General features: G+C 36.5%; 1 protein-coding gene and 1 pseudogene across 2 annotated transcripts in view; both read left to right on the plus strand.

Annotated features, from left to right (window-relative positions):
- The window catches only part of TMEM116 (transmembrane protein 116), a 39,818-nt gene extending 14,813 nt beyond the window's left edge, over nucleotides 1-25,005 (plus strand). Inside the window, exons 1-9 of one of the 2 annotated variants that reach the window (XM_072415854.1) lie at nucleotides 6-940; nucleotides 9,906-9,952; nucleotides 14,184-14,247; nucleotides 14,408-14,536; nucleotides 19,718-19,810; nucleotides 21,569-21,618; nucleotides 21,841-21,918; nucleotides 22,931-23,063; nucleotides 24,104-25,005. In XM_072415854.1, the coding sequence (XP_072271955.1) occupies nucleotides 872-940; nucleotides 9,906-9,952; nucleotides 14,184-14,247; nucleotides 14,408-14,536; nucleotides 19,718-19,810; nucleotides 21,569-21,618; nucleotides 21,841-21,918; nucleotides 22,931-23,063; nucleotides 24,104-24,259 (819 nt within the window). In that variant the 5' untranslated portion in view covers nucleotides 6-871 and the 3' untranslated portion in view covers nucleotides 24,260-25,005. Of the gene's footprint in view, nucleotides 1-5; nucleotides 941-9,905; nucleotides 9,953-14,183; nucleotides 14,248-14,407; nucleotides 14,537-19,717; nucleotides 19,811-21,568; nucleotides 21,619-21,840; nucleotides 21,919-22,930; nucleotides 23,064-24,103 lie in introns of those variants that run through there. The other variant, XM_072415853.1, reaches the window with a different exon arrangement.
- On the plus strand, nucleotides 5,068-7,374 carry LOC140332377 (large ribosomal subunit protein uL11 pseudogene; annotated as a pseudogene).
- Nucleotides 25,006-27,995: the final 2,990 nt, after the last annotated feature.

Raw genomic sequence — 27,995 nt, forward strand, 5'->3', positions numbered from 1 at the left:
TACAGAATGTTTGAATCACAAGAGACAAGGATTCTGTATGGTTTTGTACTAGAGGTAGTCCATGTGGTGGTGATGGGGCACTATAAGTGTTACTGAAGCCACCAAATTATTTGCCAGGAGCAGTGTGCCAGAACACAGAGTAAATAAAGGGAATAGAATGACTCGTGATGATCCTTGCTGTGGGCACATAGGGTGTGATGTGTTACACTGCAGACAAAGAGTAGAAAAAATATATAGTTCAGATTGCACATCTGATCACAAGTTTCATTACGTCTGCACTTCTCCTGGATACACAAACCTGCCAGAGTTTCTTCCTTCAACCACTCCCATCACAACAAAAGCTGCTGCTTCTTAATGCATGAACTCATACAACTAACAGTCATCCTCACTGCTAAGACTGACACAGCTGCAGTCCTTATCACTGCAGGGACTGATTCCACTGACTGTATTTGTCCCTGGATGGAGTGCACTTCTCCCTGCATAGACTGATACAACATTTCCTACTGCAAGGACTTATACCACTTACTGTACTTGTCCCTGGATGGACTGATTCCACTGATAGTATATGTCCCTGGATGGACTGATAGCAGTGCCTGCACGTCTCCCTGCATAGACTGATACAACTAACTGTTCTTTCTGCAAGGGCTGATACCACTTACTGTACTTGTCCCTGGATGGACTGATACCACTACTGCTCCCTGTACTATCCCTGATATCACTGACAGTGTTTCTCCCTGCACAAACTGCTTCCAAAGACTGTATGCAAATAGCTATGTGCTCCATCAGGATGGATAATACTTCCAGCTAGAGTTCATAGAGGACAGCTGGGACCAGCAGGACTTACTCAGCACTGAACATACAATTTGCACCAATGGATTATACTATGGTAGAAGAATACCCTCTATTGATAAATGATACACTAGAAGAACAAATTCATGGGGTGAGTACATCCAGAGATATATTTCTTCCATTACAGAATAGTGACTCCTACATTACATTCTTCAATGTTATTCAAAATTGTTTATTTCACCACTACTTATAAAATAATGTGGTACAAACTATATGTGTATATATATTTTATTCTTTTATTTTATGTATTGATTTGTTGTTTGTATATATTTTGTTTTCCTCTATAATATGGAAATAGGGTGAAGCTGTGTTTACTTTTGCAAGCAAAAAACAAAAACTGTTTTGTTTTGCACACGATGGGCACTAAGGGCTAATTCACACTGGCAGTGCAGTTGCAGTGCGTTCACTGCTTCTTCACGCCCTGCTGCCTGTGGTAGCCCCATAGAGGCAGTTTAGGGGCTGCAGTGAGGTTAATCTGCCCCAGTAATATCAGTCTAAATTTTAAAACTTTTCAGATCGGTTATATAGGTGATTTGATTCTGCATAGATGTCAAAGTGTGGTTAATTTGGGGTAGAGGGTTGTTATCCTAATAAATGTAGTAAATGTAAATGTTCTCTGAGCTTAATAAAAATATAAAGCTTCAATTACTTCAATAAACGATCATATCCTAGCAAAAATCCTGTATGTGAATTTCCTGCACTGAGCCCCTGTGTGAACATAAATCAGTTAAATTGAACATTGTTTTGTTTAGTGAATGGCTTTGATTCCTAAAGATAATTTGTCCCAGTGACTTCATAGTCACCCCACTTTCTGGTCATATTGATCACATCTGTTGTTAACAATCATCTAATGAGAATGATTTTCTGTCTTGTTGGAGAATCAGTTTATTAGACCTATGCAAGTTTAATAGAAAGTTTGTGAACATTTGTAGAATCTTCTTGCTATTTGGTGAAATGTCATTTTTTCTATTTCCGACATTACTGGTGCTCTTTTATCAATAATTGTATCAAAAGCATACAAGTGCTTCCATGAGGCTACTATACATTGGAAGCAGCTGAATATTAAATTATGAAGACAACTTTGTAATTGATGCCGTGTCATAAAAGCTCCAAGCAGCACAAACCTAAAACTAAAGGAGCCAGTAACCAGCAATTTTCATTACTGCTGTTTTTACATATATGTATAATATAATATAATTATATAAGTATATATACTTACATTATAGTGCTGGCAGCTATCAATATTTTGTAGCTATGAAGAGTAGAAATACTGCAGTCTTATACTGTTTTTACTAAAAGATGTTAACCTTTGGGATCCCAGAACTAGCAGGGTGCCTGGAATTCAACTGTTTCAGGGACAACTATTGAGGTTGAATGGTTGGTTGCCTTAGTTAGCATTAAAACTGAACTCAAGCCAAACATGTAAATACACAAGAAAAATACATAAGATATAGATGTTGTTTTACCTGCCAAACATTTTGTATTTTTGTCTTTTCACACTTGTGTCACACAGTACAGCCATACTGCTTGTATTACAGCACAATTTATTACCTGCTAGTGCCACTTTTCCCTGTCCTAATCTAAACTCTGCTGTACAGTGACAGCAAGATATGAATAGCAAGTCACATACACTGTTTACATAATAAATATATATATATATATATATATATATATATATATCTATTAATAATTTTTATAATTTTATAACAATATTAAGTTATCAATAGGAAAACAATGAAATATATTTGGCTGCTTGATGAATGGTGTTCTTTCTGTAATGCGTCATCAACACTTTTGCTGGTTCATGGTTGGTATTGACACTGGCACTATTCCTGCCCCTAATACAAGTGATTTCAGCCTCAGTACTAAGTAGTGTGCTCAGAGATACATAGTTCTTTAGGAGTGCACATTTGTATATTGATTTATAGGAGCGCAAATATAAACATAGAAGGTCTATAGACGTGCACATAGGCACATAAGTCTATAAAAGTGTATATTAGAGACTTAGGTCCATAGAAATGCACATAGATCTATAGGAGCGGAACTAGACACATATAGAAGGTCCATTGGAATGCATGTAGACACATATGGCCTGATTTACTAAAGCTCACCAAGACCGAAGAAGATAGACTATCATGGGGGAATCTGTAGGATCTAGCAAACCTGGAATAGATTTTGTCCATGATTGAAGAGCAAATTATTTTTAAGAAATTAATTCCAGGTTTGCTGGATCCCCTAGATTTTTCCATGATAGTCTATCGAAGTCTTGGAGAGTCTTAAGAAATCATATCCATAGTTCTAAAGAAGTGCACACAGACAGACCCAATGGCGTCTACATAGACAAACAGATCTAAAGGAATGCACAAATACATAGATCTATAGGAGTGCACATATTTTTATAGAAGTGATCAAAGACACAAAAGTCTATAAGAGTGCACATAGACACTTAGTTCTATAGCAGTGCACATGGAAACATAGGTCTATAAAAGTGCACATAGGCACATAGATCTATATATTTGGACGTAGACACAAAGGTATATAAGAGAGCTCATCGACACATATATCTGTATAGGTGCACACAGAAACGTAGATCTATAGGAGTGTACATCTACACAGGTCTATTGGAGTGCACAAAAACACAAAGATCTATAAGAGTTCACATAGACACAGAGATCTATAGGAGTTCACATAGACACAGAGATCTATAGGAGTTCACATATACACAGAGATCTATAGGTGTTCACATATACACAGAGATCTATAGGTGTTCACATAGACAGGGAGCTCCATAGGTGTGCACATAAAAGGGATCAGGGACTTCAGGCTTATTTTCAGAGTTGGTCAGAGACTGTAGATATGCATTCAGAAATGGCAGGAGTGCATCAGATAATGATACATGATACATAAGGAAATGATCAGGAACTGGACATATATGAAGAGATGGTCAGGGGCAGTGAACATGTTACAGCAGTGGTCGTGGACTGGTAACAGGCAGAAGGAATAGCCAAAGGTCGATTCATTAAAACTAGAGAAAAGAAAATGAGCCCACAATTGGCTTGGATTGCAATAAAATCAATCAGGTTTTACTTTAATTTTTTTTGAAAATTAACAAAAGAATTCTAATTGGTTGAATCATCATTTTATTTTTTACATTTTCATGAATCAGCCCAAAAATATTTATTCTGGCAGGCCTTTTCTTATTCTTCTATATTTACTGTGTAAATCATTTTCCATTGCATTTGGTTGCCAGAAGAATGTATGCTATTTCATTATATATTATGTAACAGTGACACTGTTTGCATTGCTCAAATTTCATATTATATTATTTTGTCTGATGTTTTTATCAGTTTTTTATTTTGTAAAGATGAAAACACTTGCATATCTGGTCAGCGAGACCCCATAATACAATACTTCATGTAATAACTAGGATATAAAAAGAATATAAAAAGTTTAAAATTAGTTGTTGTCAAAACAACTTGTTTTGCTCATGTTTCTATTTTCCTGATATCTAAAGCCTATGAAATATTAAAGACCAGCAAGGGAAAGATAAGCACACAGGGCGTGCCTTACTCTGCACTGCCTAAGGAAGTAACTGAAATGTCACCCTTCACTTCTCTTACACACAGTACAAACACCTGTGCTCCAGTTTAATGGTTGTTTAATAAAACTTTCATTATTTCTTTCCTGCAAAAAAATGTTCACCTAGCTTAAATGAATACACTTTAAATTTAACTATGCACTTGTGTACAAGGGAAAACAATTACATACATTTTTGCTTGTATGTGAAAAAAAGAGTTTGCTGCTCATGGTACTCCTGAACCCTATTTTGGGTATTATAAATATGTTTATACAACAAACTCATACTATATGTTAAATTGTGCTCTGCAGAGCACTGATAAGGTGGGTTTAGGTGCCATTAAGAATGAATGGCACTACAGCTTATGTAATGCGCATGACCATGCATTGTGGTAATGGTGGTAATGCATACATATGCTTATTTAAGCACACACGCTATCACAATCTTCTTGTGGAAATTAGCCCAAAAATGTCTTCACAATAACATTTTTAGGAAAGGATGTTAGTTCAGCTGCATTACATGCCACTTTATAGTTGGTGGAACTTACAAATTGGCACAATAGAGACTTGAAACTTTCAAGTATTTACATGTTCATAACAAGCAATCAATGAGTCTTCAGTGCTTCTGCTGTGAATTTAAGAATGAATTGCTACACAGAACCTACAACTGCAAAGGTCAGTTAGGGCTTGTCAACTTCTGTGCTTCTGCTGTAAACCATGATTCTGAATTATACCACATTGCTGCAGCTTCAGGCCACCCTGACCCTGTTATAGATACTTTGCCTGTGCGTCTTCACCACTCCTTCATCTGCTCTTAAATCTGTGAAGTCAGATATTTGAGCTAGGGTGATTTTACTTTTTTTACTAGATTATACCACAATGTTTGGCCTTCAAGAACTGTCACACACAAGGCACAAGTTCCTCAAATACCTGGCAGTACTGGTTTATATCACAGGAAACAAACAGGGTTAGGAGTGTTATGGGGAGTACTGGTCAGGTGAAAATGGGGTAAGGGAGGAGGCCCTTTGCAAAAACACTGTCAATTTGTCCTATATAGAAAAGGTGACTGTATCTCCTTAAGCTGATGGGGGAGTTGGCAAATAATTTGGCATAGAAGCATTCCTGAAAAGAACAGTATAAGGCAATTTTCGTGCCACATCATAGATATCAGCATACACTCAGCATAGTGGCTCAGCAGTTAGCACTCTAACAGTTGGCCTTTGCAGCACTAGATCACAAGTTCAGACTTGGCCAGGGCACTATCTGCATAGGGTTTGCAGGTTCTCCCTGTGTATGTGTTGGTTTGCTCTGGGTATTCCGTTTTTTCTAAGATTGAAAAAAGAGTGCAGGGGAGCTAGTGTTTATTTTTGGTTTATAATATTTAATTTTAAGACTTAATAAAAAAATACCAAAAATTCTAAAGGTTTTACAAACTTTGCAAGTGACCTCAAAACAAATTTTTAAACACAGATATTACACGAAAGGGTGCTTTTTACCTGACAAAGGAATGGCATTTCAATACACCCAGTCTTAAGAATTGCACAGATCTTTCACATAACACAGCCATTTTAACCGGAACATATTCTCTGCTGTAGGTAAAAACACTAAGGCCTTGTTGGCTTGGATGGGTAAAAACCATGTTTCCCCACGACTGGCTCTGGTCCTCATTGCTGGCTAGTACATTCTGTAGTAATATAAGAGACAGAGAGAAACCACAGGGACTGGTGGTGGTGGTTGTGGGGAGCTAGTTGTTTACACAGCCAGGTATGGTAATACTTTCACAGGACAGTGATCAGTAAAGGGGCAGTTTAACAGGCTATTGGAGGAATAAGTATATGCAGTCTTTTTTGGCTTTTTTATATATATTACATTACTGGTCACTTTAACCATGCCATATATCCCGAATCTGGGTTCATCTGACACCAGTCCAAGGGAAGTGGAAAACCCTTAGTCCGGCACAGACAAGCCTCCTAAGTTTGACCCCAACAAAGGTAAATTCATCTACCTGTGATACACCAGTGGTGAGGTAGGAGCCACCTCAGCTCTGCCCCCAAAATCAGATCTCTGGTTTTTTATCTCCCAAAAAACTTTGGTAATAACATTGCCAAGGCAACCGGTGACTGGAAGGGCTTGAGGGTCAAACTGATCATCCAGAACAGACAGGTCCAGATTGAGGTTGTGCCATCTGCTTCTGCTCTGTTCATGAAAGGCCTGAAAGAGCCCCCCCATGTGACAGGAAAAAGTAGAAGTACTTTTAGTACAGTGTAAGAATCCTGTTTGATGAATTTGTTTGAATTGCCCACCAGATGACCAATGAACTGTCAGAAACCATAAAGGTGATTCTGGGTACTGCTCAGTCCCTAGACTGGAATATCGATGGCAGACCCCCACATGATATCACTTACGATAATAACAGAGATGCCGTTGAATGCTCAGCAAGTTTAACCTCTCAAGAGCATAAATATTTTTAAAAAATTTGTTCTAAAGTACCGTATAGCTCAATTTTTTGGAATGTTAGACACAGATATTACTGGGTGTACTGGTAGTTTGTGAAGCTTGCAGTCAGTTTGTAAAAAGTCAGGATTCTCTTTAGGATTTGTAGTACACATACTTGAACAGAAACTGAGTTAATTAAAGGCTTCAACAAAGTTGCCAAAACTTTACAACTTTACAAGGGGTTGCTGAGAAGTTCCTGGTTTTGCCCAGAAAGAAAAGAGCCAGAGTTATGAAACAACACATTTATTCAACATATTCCCCCTTAGACTGATGCACTTGGTACAGCGTAGTTGCAGCTCTTCTAGACCGTTCAAATAAAAGTATATTGGTTGGGCCGTTAACAAGCTCTCAGCAGCATCTTTGACGTCAGAAATGTGCTTAAAACGTTGCCCCTTCAGGTTTTTCCTCAAATTAGGGAACAGATAATAGTTCGAAGGGGCCAGGTCAGGTGACTAGAGGGGATGGTGGACCAATTGGAAACCCAGGGTGTTCAATTTTGCAGCCACAATGTTGGACGTGTGCACAGGTGCATTGTCCTGCAAAAAAAGGATCCCTTTGGTCAACTTTCCACTGTGTTTCGTCCTAATTGCCTCCTTGTGACATCTCAGTGTGAATGTCCTTTTCTGACTTTCCCTGGAGAAACAAAATCTTCATGACGGCCCATAACTCCAACGACGTGAAACTTGCTTGAGCCTCTGCCATCACAGCTTCTCACTAAAAGAAAAAACAGATTTAAGAATCGCAAAGACCTGATATTTGCAAAATTACATACTAAGATATTAGGCTGTCATATGCCCCAACACTCATTTTTCATTTCATCCATTCATTTAGCATTTTTTTTGCATTGCATGATTTTTATCAGGCCTGAGGGTACATTTTTAGTAAACCTTTATTCTGTAGATTTACCATATTTTATTTAAGTGTCACACCAATATATAAGGGTGAATACCACCTAGGCTTTGTATGTAATAATAAGTTAGTGTTCCTTTTTTATCCTTCTGTATGGAAGACATACACGGGAATGACTGATTGACATTTACAGACTAGAAGATCACGTTTTGTTTGACACATTTAAACTTAGCACACTTATTTTGAGTAGGGATGAGTAAAAAAAAAAGTTTAACTTAATTCCAAAGCCTCCAAACATGGTATTTTCACCAAAAATTTACAGGAGATTGGGGACCTTTTTTAAAGCCCATGTCTAATACCAAGGTAATTGTATAAAATAGTGTCACCAAAATTGTTGGAGAGTTATGGGGGCTGTTCTTATTTTTATAATAGTCATTTTCATGATAATACATTGTTATAGGCTATAACAAATAACTTGTAAAAAGGGGTTGGCTTTAAAAATTCCTTTAATTTACCTATAGTTTAATAAAATTTACTTTTTATATTTCATAGTCTCATTGGGACATGTTCCGGACATGGTCCTGTTGACCTTTCCAACAATGAGGATACTACGTTCAGAGGCTTTGCTAATAGCTCGCTGGCACACAAAAAATTACAGAATTACAAAAAAACTGTTTTCACTGCCAAAACAAGTTTGGCAATATATTTTGCTCATACCAAGTCACTAGACTGTACATTTAATAAGTTAAGAACATTTATTCATTATACATCGATCTTTACTGCCCCCTTATTGCAATCTAAATGTGCTAAGCATTGGTGGTATTTCTGATTTGGCTACTAAAGGGTTTGCCAGTCAATTACTTAACACCGAAGTCGAAAATAAAAATATAAAAAAAAAACATAAGTGAAGTGTCATATGTACCATCACACGTCCAGAAGCTACAGTTCATATTCCTATGGAGTGGGCATGACACCTCATTGCTGATCATTGGTGTGTATAGAGTCATTCAGCTTAGTGTTCTGGCCCGGGAGTACTTAATGTTCTGACCCTGGAGCAGGAATGCAATATTAAAGCCATATTTTGACTCTTGTGTCTACAGATCGTGTCGTTATCTCTATGTGCAGGATCGGTGCTATACGATCGTTCGTAGATATCGTGCAGGATCGTTCGTCGTTGGTTTTCCAACGATAATATTTGGAAGTGTGTACGTAGCTTTAGTATTTAAAGAGAGCTAATGCAGCACTTGAATAATTTTATGCTCTGGGTGGTCTAAGGCAGAAAAATCTTCTCAGCATGTTGCATTTGATAATAACAGTGCTCACATTTACTTACATGAGCCTTAAAATGTAAGGTATCTAAACCCAAGAACAACAATGAAGTATATTGCACTGTTGTTTTCAGGTATTTCCCCTAATTTTCACATAGTGAACCTGCCAATAGGCAGATAAACCTGTCCTGTCCATAGACACAAAGTGTGTTAGGATTCCAGAACACCTTCCTCTCCCCATAATTTACTGTAAAATGTTCTGTAGTTCACAGTGAAAACTAGGGATCTTGATAAGTGATAAAAGTGCATTAGAGGCAGACACAAAGGAAGTTATCAGTTTATAAGATATTTGGAACAATTAACAGGTATTTTATGCCCTTATCAAACAGGTCAGATTAAAACATACTCAGTTATGTATTTAACAGGAAGGAAATAGGAAAATCAGTGTCATTTGATGAATGGATACAGTGTGATTGACATATGTTAGTAAATATGTTCTTTTCTTTAGAGACTGTAATATCATAATGTCACAAACTTTTACATGGTTCCAAGACATTACTGTGTTGGTATTACCCTATTGGGTGAGTGTGTGCTGTGCACCAAGGATTTTGGATGTACAGTTAGCCATGGGGCATAGAAGAATGATCTGCACAGTGTTCTAATAAGAGGGATAAACCCTTTATTTTTGGGAATGTAAATGGATAAGACTTGTGCACGCATTTCGTTTTAAGAAGGCTCTATTAGATTTGTCTGTAGGGGTGTAGGCTGTAATGTCAAGGTGGCCAGGACTAAGCAACAGTCACCTAGTATCTCTCTATCAGGTAAACCCTTCCTTTTATAATACTAATCTATTTGCCTTTTACACAGGTATATGCTTCAATCAAATGGATACAAGTGATTACAGCTACATTAAGGTATGAAAAAAGTAAACAAGTTAAAAAATCTGAATTGTCATTGCTGAAGGAATTTTGCTGCTTTACCATCATACCTTATGCGAGAGATTAGATATCCTCAGCATGGTTTGCTCTACTAGATATAAAATACATCAGTCTGGGACGTCTTTCTATTTTTTTTAAAAAATCACTTGACATTTGAAGGTTATTTGTCACCTTAAAGGTATGGGGACATTTGGAACTACACAAGTAGAGTTTTCCTGAGTCCATCATTGTCTAAAATTTATGCCAAAAAGCTAACTGTTCTGTTATTAAACTATCAGACGTGATTAATCCCAAAAAAGCACTGAGATCAGTCTATGGCTTGTTATAGCAGGATCATCCAAAAGCTACCCTGGGCAAGAACCAAGGGCCCATTGGATATTAAGCGGGCCGAGCTACAACCTTCATTCTCTTGAGATAAATTGGAGGATAATGCAATTGCTCAAAGCTTCCGTTTGAATGCCTCATCATGGAGGGAGGATGTACTTGTAGGCAGTTAGTGTCTGATAGAGCATGCACACTGCAGTACTTACCCTTATCAAAAGAATGGGGGTCCAAAGCTGCTACCTTGTAAAGTATCCAGTTCTGTGTTAATTAGTCTTGGGACTTGACAGTCACAGTGACATCTGCTTTGGCTTTGGTCAGCTTGAAAAAGGCTTTCTCTTTGCATTGTTCTGGGAACATTTTTCAGATGTTAGAATGCATTGTCTGAAGACAAATTGAAATTAGTACATGCAACTTTTCAGAATCATAATAAATGCCAAAATTGTCAAATCTGGCCTGTATCTGAAATGAATGCTGTGGATGAAATGATTAAAAATTATTGCTCTGGATAACAAGGATAAAAGGCTACAGGAGCAGTTTACACAACATAGAAAGCCATGAAAATGACTCTTATTTTTACCTCTACTTAACTGGAGTGCATTTTATTTACTTTATTACACATAACCTCTCTCAGAAAAAAACATCATTCCTTCTGAGATTTTTTGAGTGTGGACACTCACCCAGCACTCTAACATGCCTAACTTTGCATTGGTATGCTGTTTTTTCAGAATATGTTTACAGAGGAATCTGTTGATCTACCATGGAAAGTACACCCGCAGCAATAATTGGTGTTCAATCAATATATAAGCACCAGCATCTTTTTTTCAAAATGAATCACTACCAAGAACAGAATAACAATATTAAAGAAAGCTTAAAGTGGTGGATTTATAAAGCAGTAATCCTTACATTCAAACATTTTCTGGTGGAGAATCAATTGCTGCCATTGAAACACATGGACCTGGAAGATTCTCCAATGGGGAATGTTTCAGTGAATGACCCCAAAGTGAACTTGAATAGAGTCTGCCTTTGTTGTAAGGAAATTATTATTAAAAATATTACAAAAAAGGATACCAATTTTAATTTAATACCAAGTTATTTCTGTATTTTGAGTCACCAAGACAAGTATGCTGGTCTGGAGCATTGACACTGGACCTACCTTCCTATTGTATGATTGTTTTAGGTCAGAGACTCAGAATGTTTTTGTGCCTGAGAAAGACAGGCAAGCAACCTTTTCAAGAGAATACCAATGGCAGATTTCTTTTTCTGTCAATATAGGTCCACTTTAAAAAACATATTCATGAGGGATGATAAGATAGCAAGTATTGCTAACTGCAGCAATGGCTAATCCGGAGAGACTTCAGATTTTACATGGCATGCAACAGTCTTTAGATGTAACCTACTACTGGAGCACAAACAATCCTGCCTATGCTGGGATACATTCAAAGACAACAAAATTTGTCTGAATTTATTCACTGAGTCTTCCTGGAAACTACAACTGAGTTTTAAATGTAGGATGTGAATAGAAAGACGAAGTAAGGCAATATATCAAAGTTGGCTTCTGTTCATTATTTGCATGTGTATTATTTATTCAATTATCTTTATTGTGTAATTGCTTACCTTGCAGGGTTTACTTTAGATTATTTAAAAATTTAGGGTTTACCTTTTATTTACATATGTATTAAAGCTAATTTTATTATTAGCATCTTGTTTTTTTTTTTTTTTTTAATGGACCAGATGAATTTACACATTTCTACCGTTACCCTTCTAATTGAACAATATTTTATTGAAGTTCATTTCATTTTAGTCATTTTACATTCTTTATATCACAATTGCAGTTAAAACTACAGGAAATCTGGTATTTCTTTCTCGCAGTGTTTGTACAGTTCAGCCATATCACTGTTTCTAAATGATCCCTACTTTGTTGATTCAACATAATCACTGCTTTTATGTAGCCTTCTCGGGAATGGTAAAGGGGGGTAACAGTGTTTCTTAACTAGGGTTCTGTGGAACCATTGGATTTTTCCAGAGGTTTTCATGTGTCTTAGGGAACCCCTGCTATATTTACTATATCCACAGCTAAACAATATATTAGTGTGGTGGTCAGTGGGAAGAACGTCTCTTACATTGTTTGCCACATTGTTAAGAATGTCACCCTTACAGCCAAAAAGATCATTGGTGTAAATAGTAACTGACCTGAGAGGCACAAATTGCTAATTGCTCAAGAAACACATGAAACCTGAAAACTATTTCAAGGGTTCCCTCATGTTAAAAAGGTCGAGAAAGGCTGCTATAGATTGTCACGCTAAGCCTGCTGACATCACAACCAAGATGGCCTCACCCAGCAGCAGTCTCTGGGCTCTTGGATGTCTAAAAAATGGAGACTTTTACAGATAAACAATATGCAGCATGTAAATAAACATATAATCTAATTAGAAAGAATAGCCAGCCTGTCTGTGGTTTTGTCTAAATTGTGATTACCCCCTTTTTCTTATTTTTGAGTACTAGTATGGCAAATTTTTTTTAGGTATTGCAACTTTAATCTGTTCCCACTGCCACACAAGTCTGACTGTTTACTTTGCATACTTTATAGTTTAGAGATCCTGCACATACTAGTATAAATCATATGTCATTAGCGCATGTAACAATGCAGAAAACATCAGTGCATTTCTCATCCTGACGTCCCATAAACACTAAATATAGAAAAACAAATGACATAACAGTGCTGCTAGCCAAACCTGAACTAACACATTGTTTTTTATAAGCTTTAACATATCCATGGCAAATGTAAACTAAAAGCCGGGTTCAGGTCCATGTAAACAAGAAGACTAAACAACAACTACTAAAAGGTGTGTCACCAGAAGGTGGCATTCAGTCAGGGGGCATGATCTGAGAGGGCATAGTCTTTACTAGAATTTCGGGTGGTGGAGTTTTAAGGCATTCGCATTGTAACCTTAGTTAGAAACACAAATAAGACGAAGATGATGACCAAGAACTATTTCAGGGATAGCAAAAGCAAGGAGATCAGAGGCAACTACCCCATCATTGAAGCAACCTAACAAATTGTGGCTACTTGGAGTAGCCACGCATGTGTTGGTATGGACACTGAGCACTAGATTCAAAGATTGCCAGTGTATACAACACAGAGACAGAGGGCACCCAACAGCTTGTGCTAGCACAGAGAAGAGAAGATAATTAAGCCTAATCCCTAAAAAATGACTATTAAATGCAAGCCAAGATACTTGGAAGCTGAGCCCACAGAGAAAGGTCAAGGAACAGACGAGTATGTCAGAGTAACTGGAAAAGTGGAAAATCAATATAAAGCCAGAATTACCAGGTAGCCTAGCTAAATGGATATTTGAGCTTTTGGTGGATACCAGTTAGGTTAAATCATCAATTGAATTCAGAGACTTTTGTGCCGTCATTTCCAAGTCTCGTCCACCACAACCACAATTATGTAGTTAAAGATAAAGTGCATTCTCAGTTGTATCACTTTTTACAGTGTTTTTCCTTACATTTCTTGTTTATATGTTTTTATATTTCTGTATACTTGTACCATAAAATTTCTGTTATTATAACGAATATTGATATTTGTAGATTACCCTCTAAAAGAAGCTGTCATTGGCTCATTGTGCAATCATTGTGCTTTCTGCTCAGCAAATATTGAAATAAGCTAGCAGCAACTTGAGAACGGTTTGCTTCACTTGCAACATTGCTTGTATTATACTTAGATATTGTGACCTGAGTGAATAAAATCAATAAACTAATTTTGACAGAAAACACTCTGTTGAGATTTGTTGACAGCCACTTTTGCCATACATGTATAGGAATGCATAGGAATGTATTATATACTGTAAAAAAGATAGTTATTTACAACTTTTCTTTTTAGTATTTTAGGTCCTGGCTCAATAATTGGGTATGCTGTCTTTCAGAATGTAGTAACATCATCAGAGGTAAGCAAATAGTAAAAATAACAATTTAATGCAAATTCTGTAATACCTTTCTGACTGCATATATATGTATTATACCATTTATATCACATACATGCATTCTTTGCATGTGTGTGTTTTACAGATACGTATTGCAGACAGTAATTCTGTAATTCTCTCTTAGGTTCGTCCTCTCTTCTACCTCAGTCTTTCTGATTTGCTGCTTGCAGCGTGTTGGCTCATTGGAGCCGTTCTGTATAGGAGATCCTGCCAACACGATGTTGCATGCTATAACCTGCAGGCAGTGGGGCAGGTGAGTAACGTACTTCTAATTCTAACATCTGTCAGCTATTTTTATTATTATGGATAAGGATGTCAGTTTGATTAGTGTTTAACCACCTGGGCCTTACACTGATGTCTAGATTTCTGTTCCAAAAGCGTTACACTGTTTTTCATGAAATTCTTTTTTTAAATTGTAGACCTGTAACTTACAGAAATATGTCCGAACAAGGGTTCTAGTAGATATCGTGAATATAAAAAATGTTTGAAACACACAATCATAAAAAAAAAAAAAAACTTTTAATAAAATAAATAAAAGACACAAAAAATCAGCTCAAACAAGAATACATAAATAAATGAAAAATACTGAAAATGCGATAATTCGGTATACTGTATAGTAATATATTTTTCTAAAACACCTCCCTAGTGTCCGTCACATACCTATACACAAAACCACATAAATATATTTTCTATTATTTTGTATTGGATACAGGACTTTGTATTCAATCCAATACAAAATGAGAACAAAATTCAAACTCTCATTATGTATTGGATTGAATACAAACTCCTGTATCCAATCCAATACAAAATGAGAGTTTGAATTTACCAATTACATACTTTGTATTTATTTTGAATTATTTTGTATTGGATTGGATACAGGAGTTTGTATTCAATCCAATACAAAATGTGTTTGAATGAGTTTCAGTTTGAATTTCCCGCACACGCGCCTACGTCATCACGCACGGAGGGAGAAGAAGCCGGCCGGCTTAGAAGAAGAAGCCGGCCGGCTTCTTCTTCCGGGAGAGGACACCCGACGCTGGAGGACGACGCTGGAACACGACCGATGGACGATCGCAGCGGGACCAGGTAAGTGATCGATAAACCCGAAGTTTTCTCACTGTATTTTCATACAGTGAGAAAAGTTCGGGTTTATCGATAATTGTAACTTTTTGAAGCCCGTACCAAGGTCAGGCTTAACGGTCGGGTGGTTAAACATAATCTTACAATGCTGGGTTGAAGCCCAATGGAAACCTAATAACTTAATTCAGTTAGGCTGGATATACAGTAATAAACGTGGTTATCCTTTTGTGATGTATGAAAGATTAAAATACCCTGTGCTAGCCACATGCTAAAGATTAAAAGTCCTACCCAACACCAGGTTCGGGGTCTGGGTTCCCAGTGGTTTAACACAGCGCCTGACCAGTTTCCCTATCAACAACACTGCCCTGTGGCAGTAAAAACAGAATGGGAGCACAGAGACTCCTGGGATACCCATGTCACACATCCCAGGAGGCCTCTTGCTGCTCCTGTGCATTCCCGGAATCGGACATGCGCAAAAACTGCTTTTTTCCTACGTCGAGAAAAAAAATGCTGATCTCACACATGTGCAGTGATTTCAGCACTCTTTTTTCCCATTTACAGCAGACTACATCACCCAGGCTTGGAGTGCCTGTGAGATCTGATGACGTAGCCAGAGGAAAAAAGAATATAGACAAAGATGGCGGCGCTCAGCACTTCCGTCATGCCAGAGCGAAGGAGAATTTACAGGACGGTGGGAGCCAATTATAGACATCTCTGACGAGATTGCAGAATCTGTGGAAGTAAAGGTGAGTTGTTTTTTTTTCAGTTTAGTTCCACTTTAAGGAGCATGAGCACTGCTGATTGGATCACAGGCAGGGGGCATATTCAACCTTTCAAAATCTGGACTGCTGTGCTTTGTGGTAAGTAGTCCGTAGCCTAGGGACTCCTTTACCCTCTATTGGGGTGGGCCACCATCTCGCTGTCATTGTATTTTACTGATTTGTGTCCTTCTAAGCTTTTGCAAATGATCCCTATTCCCCAAGCCCCACCTTTCCCAGCTAACCACCCAGGGGCCATGGGACTCTCCTGCATGATATTTTTAAAGGTCATACCTGAGAATGTAGCTTGCGGTTTTGATCTGCAGGTCTGTAATCACTGCTTTGTAAACATTTCGGATAAGCTACTTTTTGAGGTCCAAGATGTAGACACTGCAGATACCATTGTACTATATTTTTGGCTGTATATTTTGAAAACAGATAAACAAAATGGTTTTGCCAAAATAGATTTTTTTGGCCAAATCATTGATATTGCTGATATTTCATCAAATTTTATGACATCATTCCAAGTCTAACCCTTATATTTACCCATGCCTTTTGTTTCATGTCAGTGCATTTACTCCTTGTGGGTTGAGCTATCCTATAGCTTTTCATGGTTTATATTTGTATCCTAAAAATGTATTTTAGGTGTTTAATAGCTAAAAGATAACATAGTCCTTGTGGAAATTAAGGGGTCCTTCTCACTTCCAGATGACAAGGTCTAAGTTTGTTTGGAAACAGAACAGAAACAATGACAGCAGCATTACCTGATATAAAAGTTCAAGTTTAGTCCCCTGCTTGTTGTGGTGTGTCACAAGTGATGTGTTTGTTTTGTTTCTCAGCCGTCAGTGAGCTAAGAACTCTGGATAAGCAAGTTTCTCTCCTGTTGGATAAAGTTTTAAAACATATTATTTTGTTGATCATCATAGACCCTTTATTTGCTGGGAAGTTTTTTGTAAACCAGTTTCATACAGGCTGTGGTCCTGATTGTATCTATTTGCATGTTTTAAATATTTCTATTCAATAAATGGCTAGTAAAAATAAATATTAGTTGATGAAAATCCCTGGATTGAACTTGATATAAGATATTCACACACCAGTTTATAAATATAATATCTGTAAGTTGGTGTAATGTAATTGGGTATATAAATAGCCCAAATACACTGACACGTAATCTACTAAACGAATATTCCAGATAGATTCTAAACTCTAACTCTAAACTCACTCAGTAGGCTGAAGTTTTCAATAAATAAGCATATTTAGGTGATAACTGTCAAGAGGGAATACCATCCCTCTTTGGAAAGATTTATTCTCTCTTTTGCTGTTTTTCTGGGACAGGAAGTTTCTCCTATAGAACACAGAGACAAATATAAATGTAAACATTCCCCACTCTATACAAAATTCATACAAAAAATAGAAAAATGTTGGCATTCTTAAGGGCTCAATTTATAAATCAGCATTATAACCTTACTCTGGTCATGATAGCACCATGATGCTCTGGCCATGATAAAAACAAAGCAAACAAATGACAGTTTAGCTGATCACAACAATGTTCTTTACAAATGTCCTCACTATTCTCTTGGTTTTAGAGTTTCAAAGAAATAAGTTAGTGTGGGGGAAAAACTGTTAATGGGGTCCAGCCATATGACCTGCCAACACTATGTGACCAACCTCTCATCCAATCCCAAGGAACCACCCCAGGGTCTGCATTTTATAATTGGGATGTAAAGTGCAGGAGGAGGTGTGGAGTATTACTAAGGGACATGATGAAGAGTGACTCCAGCAGTAAATATCAGTAGGCACCTCTAATTCGTTTTTTTTTTTTTTTTGTTCAGACAGCATTAGCCCACACAGCAACTTAAAGTTTCAAAATGTCTATAAGTATCCCTATGTTTGCAGCATTACATTTTCACACACACCTGGCCTCTCTCACTCTTACTACCCAATTTCAGTTTTTTTTTGTGAAGAAAGTGAATTCCATGTACAAGTAAACAAAACATCTGCCATCACAACATCTCTCTCACCAGGCCAACATAGCATGTATCTCTGAAGCATTGAGAGGCACTGAGGTTTATTTACTAGAGGCTAATAACCTAACAAAGTTCACTTAGCTCAGAGAATAAAATGAGGCTGTGGTCGCCAGCAATACTCAGCATACGCAATTGGTTTTGCTAGTACCAGATTGGATAATTGAAGATAAGACAGCTTGACATTATTTACTTAGGTCCCGAAACATGCTTCGTTAACAATTTCTACACTTATAGTAAATTACCTGTACTAGGTAGGCAGTTGCCATGCTCTGAGATGGATTTTCCGCGCTCCAAAGTATTCTAACATGTTATTAAACACACCATTGTGTTTTAAAATATGAAGATGAAAAACAAGAAAAGAAAAAAAAGGGATGGACCGATTGTGACTTCACAAACTCTTATTATGTTTTCACAATGAGAGGTCACAGGCAGTCTGCTGCTATAAATACAAAGAACTCAGATAATAAAACACATGTAATTAACTTTTTTTTAGGATTAAAACGTGTGTATGAAAACACCTTGCCCAAGTGTGCTGTCTATGGCTACTATAATGTAAGGAAACGTTCACAGCGCGGACTGGAAATTAACACAATGGAGTTCAAATAAAAATAATTGTAAACAAGAAGCGCTATCCACATAAAAGTCTTCCTAAATGTTGGGTTAGGCCAGTACAGGGCAGAGTACAGAGCACAGAACGTCCTACATGTGCAGTAAATAACTCATTGGATTGTGACAACGCTTTGTGTAAGTGAGTCAATAAATCTGTATGCCTCGGTTGACAAAAAGTATCCTTTTCAAAGGTGTAATTACCTTTCCTGCCAGCCTGGCCTCCAAACACCACTATGGAAGTATTGATCTCCTAAGTCCTCCACAAATCTCAGTAGCAGCTCCTGCAGATCACCAAAACAAACATACAGGGAAATCAGAAGATCTTCATACTCAAAAGTAACTAAAGTCTTTTGGGCCCAAGTGAACATGGCAAAACCTATTGATTATGGTACTTTTGTGGTACATATGCTTGTTGATTATGGTAGTAACCTACCTTGTTTTAGTGGTCTCCAGCAATGTCAGGTCCAGGATCCTGTCACCGCTACATCCCTCAAAGTCAACATCCACATTTCCAGCTCTGACGGCATTCCTTTCTGGTCACTGGATAACCTCTAATGATGTAATGGCATGAGCACAAGAGTTACATTATCTCTGGCATCCTGGTCTATTGCCAGAAGTGCCAAGAATAGTGCCAGGCATTACAATGCATGGCACATGCACCATGCAGTGTAAACAACAAAGAAAAAACGACCAGGAGCTACGGAAAAGTTTACTTTCTACTTCTTTGCCAAAGCTTTCTACCTCCTGGTGACTTTTTGTTCTAGAGATTACCCTTCTGCTTTAACTACTTTACTACTTTAATGTAGTTTAAGGAATGAGTTTTGATTTTTCTTAATCTTCATTGACCTTCATTATGTTACATTTGTTACTGGAATATCCACTTGGTTTTGTAGGTATTTTGATAGTTGTATTATCAGTTTAGAGTGACTAATTTTTACTTGTTTTTTATTTTTTTTACAGATGTTCTATATTTCCACCTTTTTCTACACATTAAATTACACTTGGCAAACCTTTAGTAACATGAAAAGAAGGTTGGACAGTGACTTACAAAAGGTCAGTTATTGGTTAAGGGTTAGGTTTTTCATAAAACATTTGCAATGTCAGAAGTTTGTAGCTATCATACTACCTTTCCAAAATGTCACTAACCATGCAGCTGTTACTATTAATAATAATTGTATGGAGATACCGTTAAGAAATATAGAGATCCAAGGGTAGAATTTTTTTGTTACCAAGTGAAGTATGGCTAACTGATAAGAATAATGGAACATTTTTCATTGGTAAAATTCTTGTCAAATAGTTGGGCAACACAACCCCTCTTGCTGTAACAACAAATCAATTTCAGTTTTTTTTTCTGCATACAGCCTAGTTTCTTTCCACATTCTAAAAACATACATTTGGATTTTCCACCAAAAAATGACCTGTGATTACTTTAGGGGCATTAGAATATAGTAGAGATATTGGATTGTGAGCTGCTCCAAGGGAACACAAGTGCTATGACTATGGGCATAAAGATCTGTGTAATATATTGTTGTTAGATATAAATACATCATAAAATTATTTGCTTGTTTTTATAAATCTAAAGAGCTTCAGGTGATGAATATTCTTAAATAGTATATGGAAGGGTATTAACAACGAGGTGCACAAATAGACAAAGCAGAATTTATAGCCTAAAACTGAACCCCACTGACCCCCAGACTTGCAGTGTCTTACCATATTTACTTGTATTGTGTGGGGCTGACATCATGTTAAGAACTGAAGCCAGAGATAGCTTTTTCAACTTCAATGTCTGTCTGAACTGTCCTGATACTTTGTAGTAATTTGCAACATTTTAAATGAGCCCTCAAGTGTTTCTTTTAGTTAAGGTGCTTGTTTAATAATGTATTTATACATTTGTATTGTATGTATAAATCTATTATAAATGTATTGTAAGATTTTCACCAGCTAAGTGCCATATTGAATAATCTCCCACACATTTTACCATATGGTGATGATACACTATCCAAGGTTATTTCATAACATGTGCGCCCTATGTAAATGGCTGCTGTTACAAGGAAATCCTTGTTTTGTCTTGTCATTAGTACATTTTCCTAGAAATTGTTAAGTAGGGATATTTTAGATTTTTTGTAGACCATGCATTTGGACTGTAACACATGCATTGGTCCTGATTTATTAAAGTTCTGCAAGGCTGGAGAGGATACACTTTCATCAGTGAAGCTGGGTGATCTACCTGGAATGGATCTGGTCCAGGATTCAAAACAATTGCTAGCAAAAAGCAAATAACTTTGAAGAAATCCAGCCCAGGTTTGCTTGATCACCCAGCTTCACTGACAAAAGTGTATTTTCTCTAGTCTTGGAGAGTTTTAATAAATCAGCTTCATTGTGCGAGGTTGATGTAGAGTGGGTGGCGATTGAAAGACCATATTAACTACATGGCTTGAGGAAAAAATTTGTATTTTACAGCTGCTGTCAGTTTATTATTTTTCTGCGTTTGCTTTTCACCTGACACCTTTCCTGGAGGCATTTCTTCTGGTTCACTGCCGTCCTAAATTTTAGTACTCTTGACTCGTGTTTGTCTATATAAAGAATAACCCAGAGTAACTAATACAAAACATGTGTCTGTGACCTAGATGGTATGCATTCATCAATGTTATTCTTTTGGTGTCAAGGTCAGGTAAAAGTACTATTGAGGTTTTAGATCTAGGTAAACAGAGGAAGGACAAAATTAGCTACAGTCTTTTCCTTGTGATGGTGCATATTCACATTTATTTGAAAACTAATATAGAGTCACATGTTTATATTTTCTCCATGTAGATGCCAGACAAAGAATGTCACTTTAGAAGAATAGCAACAGTTCTTTCCAGGTAAAATAAAATTTACTATGTTGTGACTATTATGTCTTCTTTAAAAGTAAAAAATGCATAAAAAACTGAAATATGGACCCTTACTGGGGATTCAACACTTTAGAGGTCCCTGCTTTACCCCTGATAATCCCCCTAGCAGTAGTTTATGCACATTGTATTTTTACTATACTTTAGATTTTCAAAAATCATTTGCCTTTATTAATACATCATCATTTATTTCAGTGTTGTTCCTGTGTTGTTCACTTTGCCTGTCCTGGTTATTGGGAACAATCATCGATGCTATGAGAACAGCAATCATAGGTCAGTATAACAGGAGAATATTTATATGTGCGAGATGTTAATATTCATTTTAGTTTGGCCTACTATAAGGGGCATAATGTTCCTTGGACATCATAATGCAGATTCAAATACAGACAATAAAGTAAAAGTTGTTTTCAACACATTGCTCAGACACAGCCCCTAAAAAAAAAAAAAAAAAACAGTTCCTCAGCAATAATATGCAACAGATGTAAGGCACATGCAAGTGGACAGCAAGTGGCTGGAAAAGGCTTAAGGAGATCAGCGGCACTGATATGCAATAAGCGATAAAAAAGGTGAAAATAATATTTTCTGGGTGAAAATTTACAATCATTAAGGTTCAGATTGATTTTAAAGTGTACAGGCTAAACTTTTCCTATAGTTTTAGAAAGTGAATAAAGGTGTAAGCCCTATTCAGTTTATTATTTGCTGCATTGTTGCTGCTGTGTTCTGCATTGGGGAGCTTTCTCCATTCCTCCATTATAAGAGTTAACTCGTGTTGTGACTACAAGTCTTAAATCACTTTCAGACCTAGTAAACATGGTTCCTGGGACAAACATGGAGGTAAAATCTTCAGCAGGCACACAGGCGCCAATCAAAACTTGTAATCTATTGCCAGTCTATCATCATCTGCTGATCTCCTGGCCCAACACCAAGTCCTCTGCAGTTTCCATGCCCTACACACCAGGGCATGTATTTGCATGGGAGGCATTGTTATGATACTGGGGAACACATGCACTTTGATGCAGAAAAAGTTTTTTGGCACACATGCAAACTGTTGAATGTAATATTTTGTGGAATTGTAAAACATTTTTTGCAAATATTGATAGCAGAGTGCTTGTTAAAAAATGATTCACTGGCAGATGTATGGCTAGACTTTGGTGGTGCTGACTCTTGGTCACTTTTTCATTTGTTAAAATAAACTAAAAGTTAAAATACAAACAGTATTAATTAGGTGTGCATTTAAAAAAAACAGGAACCTTGTATGATGGGCTTGCCTAATTGTTCTTGACAGCTGCCTGGTGTTGAATGTTGGATCCCAGATTACAGACTTCACCAAAGATGCCAATGTTACCTGTACACACTTGCACTTCTATAGCACAGCTGTCTTCCTGGCTACCTTATGCCTTACAATCATCCCCCTTCTGGTATGTAAAGTCGTATGGAACCTCAGACCACTGTCTGCATGTTGAATTTATTAGTGTATGGTTATACAAGATTTTGCATGTTAATTTAGCATTCTTTTACTGTGGTGGAACAGATAGAATTTACTGTTTTAAATTCAGACTTTGAGAGTTTTTGAATTTATTATAAATTGATGATAAAAGATTGTAAAGCAATAATCTACTGTAAATTTTAAAGGAATTCAGATGCAGGCATGGACAGCAGTACTATTATTTTTTGTTCAGTATACGCTTGGTCCACAGAGGTCTTGTACATAGCAACTCAGCAACTGATACAAACACATCCCAAACCCTTGTGTATGTCTGTATTATGAAAGCCATAATTTTCAGATAAGATTTCAGTGTCCTGAGCTAAAGGTACCCATAGGATGGCTAGATCATTTGACCAATTAGCCCACACACTTTAAAAAGAACTAAAGGATTCAGCACTGTGTGAGGAAGAGGTCAGCCCAGGAGTCAAACTTTAGGCAAACTTTGACAGAGTGGTTCAAAGATTTGTATCCTGACATGTTCCCTTATAAATATATGAAATCACTTGCTCTTCTGATAGGAGGGGATGGAAAATCAGGGTGGCAAAAAAAACCTGACAAGCAGTTCTACCCAAAGTTTTTGATTGGAATTGAGCTTTAATAATTTTTTGTCTAGACATACAAAATCCATTTGAAACTCTCCAAAATATTTTTTAAAACATTTTAAATGCATACACAAATGAGAACAGATTTTGTCCTTTGATGATGAAGATTTTAAAAGTAATTAATGCCTGTCACCATTTTATAAATATGCCGGATAGTTTTAAAAGTGCTAGTGAATAGTAAGCCAGTTTAATGTTAAAATGGTTATCATGCGTAAAATTTATGATCATGTCAACTGATTATCACTATTACGAATAAAGCAAACTCAAATGTGCAATATCTTAGAAATAAGAACACTTTTCTGGGATTCCACCAGATCACCTATTTTTTAATAGGTTTTAAAGACTAAGCCAGCATTGTTTCTATTTCTAGGTGATTGCAGCTTCTGCACTGATTTTTGTCCAAAGGCATCTTGCAACAGCAAGCTTCATCCAAGACCAACAGTGGGCAGTGATCAAAGTCATGAGCTGGAGCCTTCTGCTGTTCCCCATTATCTTCCTTCTTTGCTGCTTGCCAGGTAAGCCTTAAGTGTAGACTTTTCATAGCCAATGACCTGTTTCTTCATATAGCAAGGATGTCTACTAGGGTAGAAAGCAGTATATTTTTTGTGAGTGTGAATGCAAGGAACAGTGCTCTTCTATCCTCAGGCAGCTTGCCAAACTAATGATCTCAGGTATGATAACAATGTGGTGAATGTTTCCTGAACATTGTACCTTATACACAGTTAAAGTAGATACTCGGGATTACAGGCCAGGATCCTGCTCCCTTCAGTAGTCAGTACATGTCATTTTAGCAAATGTATTCTGTATTTTCATATTGAGCTGGATGCATAATGAGAATAATAAGCCTAGGGCCTAGATTTCAAAAAAAAAAAAAAAAACAAAAAAAAACATTTCCTTTTAGATTAGGGAATTAACACAAATCTCAAAAGTTTAAAAATAAAAAAGCGTTAAAAACTTTAACTTATGTTACTGTTGTTATACCGATCAGTTGTCAATATTATAGACTAAGAATAAACTTCCATTAGAAACTAATCTATACAGTAGGTAACTTGGGTCCACTGTTAATGGAAACTCATAAAGTATCCACAACAGACCTTAACTTCCTGTTGAAATTAACATTCTTTACATTCTATAAATAAAATAAAGGACAATATTCTATTAGACAGTTACCATTTTTATAGTAATGTATTAAATTGTCCATTTTATTACTGTTTATTAAGACAAATGCCAGATGGTTTTCTTTCCCCAACAGGGAAAATTTGCATGGGTTTTAAAGGTTTGTTGCAATTTATTTGTGAGTATTAGGGCATGGTGCAATGTAAACCATTCTACCAGGGTATCCATTTAAACCTTTATTAAGACAATACTGTTCATTGTGCATTGTGAAACAACATAGGATGAAAATTTGGGTTAAGTATACAGTCAGATCTATCAGTAAACCAAATGGGATGGGGTCTAGACTACAGCATTTATAAAAATAATTGGAACAATCTGATTGCATGTTAAATACTTTGCATGTACAGTACCTGTGAAGGCAGACTGAAATAGGAATAAAAAAAAACCTTAGTTACCATTATCTTGACCTTTAAACACTCATTTTATTTTTTGGATGTAAAGCATTGAATATTAAGCAAAATTTAACACCAATATTTATAAAATAATTTAAATTAACAAGTTTTCTTTTATACTAAATGCATTTTATGTGCAGAATCAATTCTACTAAAACTAATATTTAATAAATGGTAGAGTTTTTTTTGGGCAGAATTATATGTTCTGTTGAGGGTTTGAGCTGCTGCCTGCAGCCATTGACCCATGCAGTCTCACTTTACCTGTGACCTCTTCTATCTAAAATAACTGGAAATCAGTGGTGACAAATGATTTCTCAAACTTGTTTATGATTGGAGATAATAGTTTAAGAAAAAGCTGTATTGCTTGCTACCTGTATTTCTATCGCTAAGTAATTGCAAGTAACCATAGACTGTCAATAGGTTCCCCGCATGCCAATACTTATATGCCATATGCTTGTAGATTTTGACCTGATATGCTCCTGACATTTCTACATAACACTCACATTAATGTCTTAATATGTGTATCAGTTATTCATATTGGTTCCATGAATACTATAGCTTGGCACTGTACTGTAATTAGCTACATACAATTACCTGTTTAATAAACAAGACTGGAATCCTTTGGAACCATTAGTAATTGCCCTGTGACTATAGCCTAAGCAAATTTTTGGGGTGCAATAAAGCCCAAAGGAAATTGCAGAAATATTTAGTCAGACATATAACGAGCTCCGCTTTTCATTGCCTTACACTCTCTTTCCAATAATAGCACCTGCAACGTGTGACTGAATATAATAGGTGCAGGCCAGTAGATACTAATGTTTGACAAAGCTGTCAGCAAACTCACTAATCTAAGAGCTGGTACACATGAACAGATCTTCTGCCTTTTCTGGTCAATTCTTAAATCAGTAATTGATCTGTTGGCAACCCCAGCTGGCAATATTTGAAGGTAAATGTTACATCTGATACAAATGATACTTTGTCCTCTGTAAACTCATATACATGATTCTCTATGCTGTGTATCATCATTGTTGTTAAATTTGGGCATGGGGCATGACACTTCAAATTTCACTTTGTTGTTTACTTGGTCTTCAACTAAATCTTTTTATTTGTTATAGAAGATTTGGTCTCTCTCCTGGTTACTACCTTAACAACTGCCACATCCCTTGATTGATCCAATTCAGATAAACATACAAAAGAAAATTGGGACTTTTAATGCAGTACCAACAGTTGGTATCATGAGTATATTCAAATTATATCCATTTATTTAAAATCATTTCAAAACATATAAAAAAACATTAAAACAATAACATTTATTAACTTTATTTCTAAAAATCACATAAAATCTTCGCCAAGAAAAGTGTACAGTTTCACATAAATAGAAATATTTGTTTGTTCTAGAGTTCTCTACGTGTTTCGCGACATAATCATCTGCTTCTTCAGGAGATCTAGAAGGTTTACATATTTATCACTATTAGATATTAGTACATTAATCATAATATTTCTTTTTTTTATTTCATTTCAACATGTTAATATTTTTTTATTTACCAACCCATAACAAATTTGATCAGACATACCTCAATCTTCATCAGCAGACTGTTACTGATGAAGTGTACTTGTCATGAGAATGGCAGCTTTAAGGGCAGGGAGTGTATTAGTAGAAAAAGAAAAATGAATTTGAAGGCTCAGATTTACTAAAATTATTACATGGTACTGGACTACAAATATGAAAAAGCTGTGAGTGTTGAGATTGCTGGGGTTTTTACCTAAAAACTTCGCATCAGCAATTGTTAGGAAGTATGGAGGCTGCCACTGGTGAGATTTTTGTCAGTCTCATTATCTCTTTCAAAGTCTTTGAAGTTCTCATTTAAATCAGATTTCAACAATTTTGGCCGAAGCAAATTGTCACCAGCATATATTTACATGCAGAGAATATTCTGTCTTATTTGCTCCAGGGGTCTATTTATAAAGCAGTGAATCCAGCCTAGTAAAAAAAAATTTTCAGGTCTTTGAGTTTAAGTGGCCGTAATTGATTCTTTACAAATTCATTTTTTAGTGAATGTCAGATCTACTGCTTTTTAATATTGACTTTATAATGTTTTAATGTTTTGAAGGATTTATGGAAAAGAGATGCTTTGTTGAAACAAACTCCAGAAGAATGTTTCCATTTTATCTTAAAACTGTTGTCTCGTTCTGTTCGAAAACCAGAATTTAGCTAAACAGAATAAGATGATTGTAATGGAAAGGCGTTTCTCATTAAAAGTTCCTTTCATTCCAGTGAGTCATAGCTTGCCTCTTGTGTGGTCAGACTGGTTAGATACCATATTTGTTGTGTACAGTTCATGAACCATTAGAACCCAAAGGGACATTTAATTCTAAAACGTAAGACAGCTACAAATACATTTACACCAATGGTGACAGACAGATCTGAGAGTCTTCTTTTTCTTATATATAGAAGTCATTTTCTGCTCAGGTACTGCTTTCCTCTGAAGTGTTCCTTCCTGTCTCCAGCCTGCCCTCTTGAATTACAGGAGCAACTAAAAGTAAACCTGGATATTGCTCACTTAGGCCGAAACAATACGTTCCCTATAGCACCCACATCCCCAAAATCAGAGGAGCAAAGAAAAGGCTTCTGGATAGGAAAAGCCAGGACAATGGAGTCAAAAGCCAGAATATAAATTACATGTAGGAAGCAAT

Source organism: Pyxicephalus adspersus, chromosome 6, assembly GCF_032062135.1.
Source record: "Pyxicephalus adspersus chromosome 6, UCB_Pads_2.0, whole genome shotgun sequence".
NCBI classification, from domain to species: domain Eukaryota; kingdom Metazoa; phylum Chordata; class Amphibia; order Anura; family Pyxicephalidae; genus Pyxicephalus; species Pyxicephalus adspersus.